Source organism: Branchiostoma floridae, chromosome 11 (genome assembly GCF_000003815.2).
Source record: "Branchiostoma floridae strain S238N-H82 chromosome 11, Bfl_VNyyK, whole genome shotgun sequence".
Classification (NCBI taxonomy): Eukaryota; Metazoa; Chordata; class Leptocardii; order Amphioxiformes; family Branchiostomatidae; genus Branchiostoma; species Branchiostoma floridae.
This window is the reverse complement of record NC_049989.1, coordinates 13,190,670-13,198,442: the sequence shown is the minus strand read 5'-3', so window position 1 is coordinate 13,198,442 and position 7,773 is coordinate 13,190,670. Positions and strand designations below refer to the sequence as shown.

The 7,773-nt window shown below is 43.7% G+C and overlaps 2 protein-coding genes across 3 annotated transcripts in view; one reads left to right on the top strand and one right to left on the bottom strand.

Moving 5' to 3' along the window:
• LOC118426514 (coiled-coil domain-containing protein 157-like) overlaps positions 1-7,773 on the top strand; it is a 1,184,186-nt gene that overhangs the window by 711,619 nt on the left and 464,794 nt on the right. The window lies entirely within an intron of this gene.
• On the bottom strand, positions 908-5,935 carry LOC118426512 (armadillo repeat-containing protein 5-like). The gene is made up of 4 exons (XM_035835964.1): positions 5,640-5,935; positions 5,506-5,536; positions 2,521-4,657; positions 908-2,029 (listed from the first exon to the last, which is right to left on the bottom strand). The coding sequence occupies exons 1-4, from the start codon at positions 5,892-5,894 to the stop codon at positions 1,156-1,158; spliced, it is 3,297 nt and encodes a 1,098-aa protein (XP_035691857.1). The 5' UTR covers positions 5,895-5,935; the 3' UTR covers positions 908-1,155.

The following is a 7,773-nucleotide window of genomic DNA, read 5'->3' as shown; positions in this document are numbered from 1 at the left end:
TAGTTATTCGTCATCCAAAAGAACATGTATCTGCTAATGAAATTCTATGGATACTTGAGTAAGGGAAATTTCACTTTGTATTGTGTTTATGATGACATGAATTACATGTACTGTACGCCTGCGAGAATTCCGACTGTCGTATTCACTCGTTCAATTATCCTCCACTCCGATCAAATCCCTTTCATTAAATCCAGTTCTGTTACATTTTCAGACAATTTTGTTGGGCCTTTGATTCCATGTGCAACTATTAGTTAATTTCTAGTTTCAAGAAGCATTAGACCATCATCTTTGGGTCAGAACGATTCTCAAAATGGCTTTTTAAAACCTGTTACCTAAAGGTGGTACATTTTGTTTGTATCTCCCTGCACTTGGGGCACCGGTGCTGCACTGTGGGGTTCGTTCACTGCGGGACTATTGTGTTATTTTCACCACTTTTTTTTATAATTTAGATAATTGCATAATACGTAAAAGTATGACTAAGAAAACAACAAAATACACATAACGTAAGAGAATTTGTTCATCTCTGAAATTCGCTGAGTAATCTACGAACCCCACAGTGCCCCAAGTGCAGTGAGATACCATCTTAACCCTGTAAACAATATAAATATGGTGACAAAAGGCAACCACAGCAGCAAAAGGGTTAAAAGTCAGGGCATTGATCATGCTTGGATCAAATATACTGTAAGAAATGGAAACTGGTGGTTTTAAGTTTGTGGTCAAGGAGTCAAACAAAATTCAATAATTACTGTAACTTAGAAGTATCACTGATGATGTATGAAAATCCTGAACTGAAGGAACCAGGGTAAAAGGAGAAGAGGTTGTTGAAGCATGATATTCCTTACTGCACATTTAGCTCTAATTCACGAGACACAAAAGTAGATAGAATATTTAGAACCACTGGGATGTCATTTGGTTGGATTCGTACTTTTAATCAGCTGCTCACAAAAAAAAAATCGTAGAAACTACATCCATCAATAGTTTCTGTCAAGATAAACCTTCATGGGAATTAAAGAGTCTAAAAACATTTCAATTTCTCCACTCTGAGTCAATTGAACCATAACCTTTTGAACAAAAATTCGCTGATCTTTTAAGGACTAACTAAGGTGTCAGCCCTTCTCCATGTCTTCGCCCTATAACCATATTAACGCATCTTGATCACACGTAAGCCTTGAGAATTTCTTCAAGTTTGTGAAATGCAGGTTTCTCTTCTCCACAGTCAGCTAAGTCCCTGAAACACTTCACTCTCTCCTCTCTCGACATCTTCCCGCACGTGAGGAAACGGACGCAGTGTTCTACGAGCCTTTCGCACCTGTGGTGCACCGCGTACAAGTACAGTTTCAACACGCTTCCAGGTGATATGTACAACGTTTGCTGTAACATCACATCCGCCATACTGTCCTGCAGCGTTGGCAGAAGGTACTTATTAGCCACAGCCAAAATCTCCAGTCCTACTGGCTGTTCTGGCTGGCTAGTCTCTACACTATCCCCCTCCTTAATACAAATCGTTGTCATTGCAGTACAGTCATTATGCCTACATCCATGTATAAAGTGTACGAGATACAAAAACGCATCATGAGAAACGCCCGTGATGTTGACCTCGCTCTGGGCCGACTCGGAGTAATGCCCTTCCAACATGGCGGCAAAGACCGCGGATTTCTCCGCTATGACTCGTCTGCATCCCGAGACAGCAGACTTGTCTTCCAGTCTGAAAACGACGTCATGTCGGTCCGACAGTGTTTCATATCTACACTCAGGCGTACCTGTTTGTATGTGTACAGATTCCACTGCTTTGGTCACTTCACTTGTACTTCCCAACGTCTCAATGTCTGTGGTAGAGTCTTCCTTCAAGTCAGATCCTTCTGCCTCTATATCTGAGTTGTCTTGGTCCCTTTTGTCCCATCCTGACATTACCATGACAACACTGTCCACTGCGAGGGACAGCAGCTCATCTTTGCTGTTCTGAACAATGTCTACAAGACGCTGAAGTCCTCTCTCTTCAATCAGCATCTTTGTTCTCAGTGCTCTGCTCCTGAAAAGGTAGGGAAAAAAAATTCTGTGACTGAGAAAAAAAAAAACTTATATTGGTCGGGGTTTTGACCAATTGTGTGAAGTAAAAATCTCACAACTAAAAACACAGAAAGAATTCTGCACATCTGATAAACTGCTGCTTAACTGGAAATGCTTGGTAGCCAAACATCTAAATAGGAAGAATTCGCAATTCATCTTGTTACTGTAAATGCATTTAAGTTTGCGGGGATGTAATTTTGCAGTAGCTGGGAAAAGGACTTTTCGCGGGGGTTTTAATCTCACGGTAGCACCATGTCCTGTAGTCTCTTACTGCCATGAAAAAATGTTCGTGGTGGTTTTAAGTTTGCGGCGAAGCGGCCACAGCGAAAACCGCGAACATTAAACCACCGCAAAAGTTTCTGCATTTACAGCACTTTCCTGTTGGATACTTGTACAGATTTTATCGGTTTCTTCTTTTATTCAGGAACAGGAAAAAAGTTGTATCTTACATACCTGCAGAGATAGGGCAGTGCCAGAGCACACGCAGTCCTCTCCACATCTGTGACAGTGGATAGGAGATGCGTCAGGATCCCATTGCCGTATGACGACTCCGCCTGAACGCTCAGGTTCCTGAGTAGAGACAACCCGACACCGTACTGACTCTCCGATCTTCCGTCTCCAGTGCTATCCTCCGTCTTCTGTTTCCTTGGTGTACTGCACACAGAACTTGGCTCGTTCATATCTTGGTCTTCCTTGTCTTCAACAATCGTGTTGTCTTTACAAACTGTTTCTCCGCTGGTGTCCTCAGCTACCGTAACACTCTGATCACTATGATGTGTGTGGGTTGATGTTGCCATGAGTGTGTTGTGTATTTTATGCAGGGCGTGGGCTGTGATGAAGGCTTCGAAACAGTTGGGATTACAGGTGAGGCGGTTGAGGATGCGTGTGCAGCGGGGGTTTGGGTGCGGGGCCGAGTGAATGTAGTCTACCAGTCCATTCACACACTGTTTGGTAACCAGGCAACCGCTGGGATCTACCATCTGGGAGTACCTAGAGAGGAGGAGAAGGATGTTGTGCTCCATGTCTTTGGGCTCTTCCACTCTGATCACCAGGGGGGCACAGGATAGAGAGGACGGATTCATCATGTGGTCTGTTGTTAAGGGAATCAGTCCTACGGGGCTGCCTGGCACAACGTCCCCCGTTACGCTTTCAGTGGTTTCATCTCTTCTGAATTCCCGTGCAGGGGGGCTGCCGCTAGCCTGCGGACTTCTACTGCCTGGCTGAAGCCTGGGACCCGGGCTAGAGCTTGGGCGTCGCCGCTTCCTAGGAGGACTAGATGGGGAGTAATCGGAGCAAGCATCTGTTCTTATGGGGTGAAATGTTGTTGATTCTGGTCCGTCCTCTGACACAGACACGGGTGAGCAAGGAGGTTCTTGCATGCTGGTATCTACGGATGTTGACGGCTCTAACTGTGCTGCATCCTCAACACCTTCAGAGTTGCTCTCGCTCTCGTCTTCCTCTCTTTCCGGTAGTGTCTCATCTTCCTCTGTCCAGTGTATCTGGGGGCTGAAGACTCGCGGCGCGGGTTCCTCGTTCCCGTCGCTTGAGTCCGAGCAGGACACGGTACTGCTTGCCGGTGACCACTGCGGGCTGGCGCTTCCCGGACTGAGCTGCCCGAGCTCGGAGGAATACTCCGGCTGCTGCTGCAGCCACGTCTGCATGCTGACAAAACTGGAGGCCTTGTTAGACGGGGTTAACGGATCGGGGAATCGGTTAAACTCCGTCGGGAAGTCGCATGAGGCAGAAAACCAAGCCGAAGAGGGGGCAGACTTTCCGCTGTCTCTCAAATCTTCGTCTGTGGATGAGACGCTAACACTGTCCAGTAGTTTGGCCATTAACAGAGGAATAAGTCCCTCGCCCCGTAGCACCTCCAAGCTGGGCTCGTCATAGAAAAAGCACAGGAAAGTCCCCACAAGTCTCTCATGGACATCTTTACAAGACGGAGACTTCAACAGAGAAACTAGAAGTTCAAGTCCTTTGAGTTCTCTAACCCTGAGCCTGTTGATAGCCTCCCTGCAGCACAAACATAAAGCATTTACCAACGGTAAAACATTAGAGATGTCCTGACTAGCCTTTATCTCTCTTACGAAGACTTGTATCCCGCCTGCGTTTCCGATATCGGGCCTAATGCTGCCATGTGAGGTCAGGTTAACGAGCGAGAGAAGGGCTTCCTTTTTTATGACTGGTTTGACGTGCGAGGCCAGTTCGACTAGTGACGATATCCCCGTTCCCTCCGAGACCTGCCGCGCACACTCAAACGTGCAGTTCTTGGTCAGTTGGGTGACTGTCCGCACGGCTTGGGTAACAAGCGGGACGTCGTCTAGCTTGAGCAGTTCCACCACGGCCTGGAGACCCTCGCAGCGAATCACCTCGTCTCTGTGCTCCTCCGTATCCGCGAGGTTCCGGACGGCACGGACTACGCTCTGGCGGCACTCGCTACTTTCCGTGTTGTTGAGGACGTCGATGAGAGCAGGGACTCCCTTGAGACTGTGGATGACCTGCGCGTTGGTGACGTCGAGAGCAAGGTTGGCGATGGCTCGGGATGCACGGTTCAGCAGGCTGTCGGATTTTAACACTTTCAGAAGGTTCACTGCGAAAAGAAAAAAAAGTGAAATTATGTAAATCTGAAGGGCTGAAAAGACTTATCTCCAAGCAGATGTCACAAAATGTAGATCATAACGTTTTCTGACTGCCTGTTTTATTTCTGACAAAGATTCAGGTGGATTCTTAGATCGTTTGTCAGAAGACATTACGATCTTCCAACCTAACATCTCATCAATGATTAATCATTTCATGTTTTACGTTCATGTTTTTGTCGATGACGCTTTTAAAACCACTGGTGTTTCCAATACTATACTGTTACTATATAACGTTACAGTACATGTATGTGACTGTAGCCCTGCCGCATTACTGTAAATGCAGAAACATTCGCGATGGTTTAATGTTCACGGTTTTCGCGGTGGCCCCTTCACCGCGAACTTAAAACCACCGCAAACATTTTTCCATGGTAGTAAGAGAATGTAGTGCATGGTGCTACTGCAAACTTAAAACCACAGCGAACAGTCATTTTTCCCTGCTACCACGAAATTAAATGCATTTACAGTATTGTACTTTGAACTTTGACACTCCATTTTCTCCCTTCCACGAAATTAAATCTTTGCAAAGATAACTGCATTTCCAGTATGTTGTTCAGTTGCTTCTCATAATTTTCCCCTCAGACCATAAATGTAACCTAAAGAAGTTTGTCAAAGAAACGCTTAAAGCACAGAGCACCTGTCATTCATACTGATAACCTGGAAACCCCCGCAAAACGTGGTACAACCTAACTAAATGCATGTATTAAAATTTGCCAGTCTAAATAAGGACATGGCTACTAGACATATTTGGCATAGGAAGGTTCGATTCACAATATGGGGTGTTTAAAAAATATACACTTACCTAATGGTGACAGTCCTCTTGTTTTTCGTACCTTCAAATAAAGGAACACAATTTTAGTCATATGTAACATATGATTCACGTCGTATTTTACAATTTGAGGCATATAATTGCTTATTATATGAAGATATAGATACCTCACGCCTCGTCTCCCCCTCCATACAACAGTTGGCCAGGATGCTGAGAGCTACGTCAGCGATCTTCGGGTTAGGCCTTTGAATTTGCAAAATTAACGCCTGAATCCCTCCCAATTCACGGAATTTGGACACCCCGCCTTCCCTTTTTATACATTCCGTCCGAATCTTGACCAGAGAACTGTAGACAACGTTGTTTGTGCCTCTTTTTAGTTGCCAAATCGCTTGCGAAACGGGGTCATTTTCAACTGTCGCCATCTTGGATCTTCTGTGCACTCTTCGGGCTATTCCATTATAAAGTTTTAGGGATATTCTTTGGGACTACAGTATATTCAAGTCTACCTACTCCAAAAATGCATGCAGTAACGTTACCTGCAATGTACCGTTATTTTCAAGCCATCTAGTTTTACTTAGATAAATTGCAAGCGTATGGATTTCTTGTGTGAAACATGATTAAACCCACTAGACAGAATCTAATACCCCTCAAAAAAAGCTGCTTATGGTGTTCTTATCAAAAGCGCCACACAGTAAATACTTCATGTAATGCAGTAAAAGTTACAGTCAGCAAGCTATGATCAGCTATGGCAGCCGTGAAACTTTGTGAATGTGGATAGCCTGGTATCCAGCCGTAATATAGCTCCCGAGTCTCTTCAAGGATGGGGCAATAATTTACAGATATTGAAACGTCTTTCTGGCTGTCTATCAGGGCGAATTTATCTGGTTGCATCTCTACCGTGAGGATAGAAACAAATAGCATGCCCTTAATTTTGCATTCGATGTTCTGCGGATGTTTCTTTGCCACATGATTCGGATTCGTTCTGACACTGTTAAGACGTAAAATACATGTACATACATGTAAACGACACTCAAGTTTGTAAATATCCTCGATTCCTCGTCCGATTGTTTGCAAAAGTGGTTTCATAGAACTTAGTACTTTATTGCACGACAATTGTAACAGGTACAATGCAATATACATGGGAGTTGAACTATGGATAGTGGTGCGTACCTAAAGCCCGGACTTGGAATTGGACCTAAAAATGTTTAAGTCCAAGTCCAAAAGAAACCTAAATGTCCGGAGCCAAGTCCGGACTTGCAAAAAGCTATCTGTCACTTATGTTCCCTTTTATTGTTCTAAACCATCTAAAACCTTCCATAGACAGTGAAATTTGCACTGGTAAAAGACCAAAAACATGTCACATTGTACTCTGGCTGTATATAATTTGCGTGTATTTTTCACATTGCATTTCAATTCATGCTAACATGCAATTTTATATGCACCATCCCCCCTCCTCCTCCTCAAAAAAATTATAGTGCACATAATATGCAATGATGGACCTGAACTGCTGGACCTGAATCCGGACCTGAACCTGAATATGAGTTTAGGTACTCACCACTAACTATGGACATATGATTTTGAATCTGTGAGACACGTGGTTAATGGATTATGAATGCTTTTGTTTGCCGCATGTTAAGCGATGTGTGCTGCTTCAGCCTGCGTCGATTTATGTAGCGTTTAAACTTCTTTGTTGAACATTAAAAACACAATTGTCAGGGTACCACATCTCTTGGTGGTGTTTTTTTATTATATTTCAGCCATACCATAGGTATGGTGAAATATATTGTATTCGTAATGTTTCTTTCTCCTGTCAAATCTTCAGAACACGGTATCTCCGTTGTTCCTCAACCGAATGACTTGAAATTTGGCACAAGGGTAGAGTGGGCCAATACCCTCGGGCGTTTTTTTCATTTTTTCCATATCTGTCTCTTAAATGATTTTATTAAGGTTTTTTGGTCATCTTAAGACCAAAACTGTATATTTGGGCCCCCTGTACCCTGGTATTATAACCGAATGAGCTGAAATTTGGCACAGATGTGCCTTGATAAGTCCCCCATATAGATTCAATATCAGTTTTGGTGTACAGTACAACAAAATGCTTATTTTTGCGATTTTTTGACCAATTTTTGACCAAAAAAGGACACTTTTGGCCCCTGTACCCTGGTATTACAACCAAATGAGCTGAAATTTGACAGAGATGTGCCTTGATAATGCCCCCATATAAATTTAAGAACACTTTTGGTGTACAGTACAACAAAATGCTTATTTTTGCGATTTTTTGACCAATTTTTGACCAAAAAA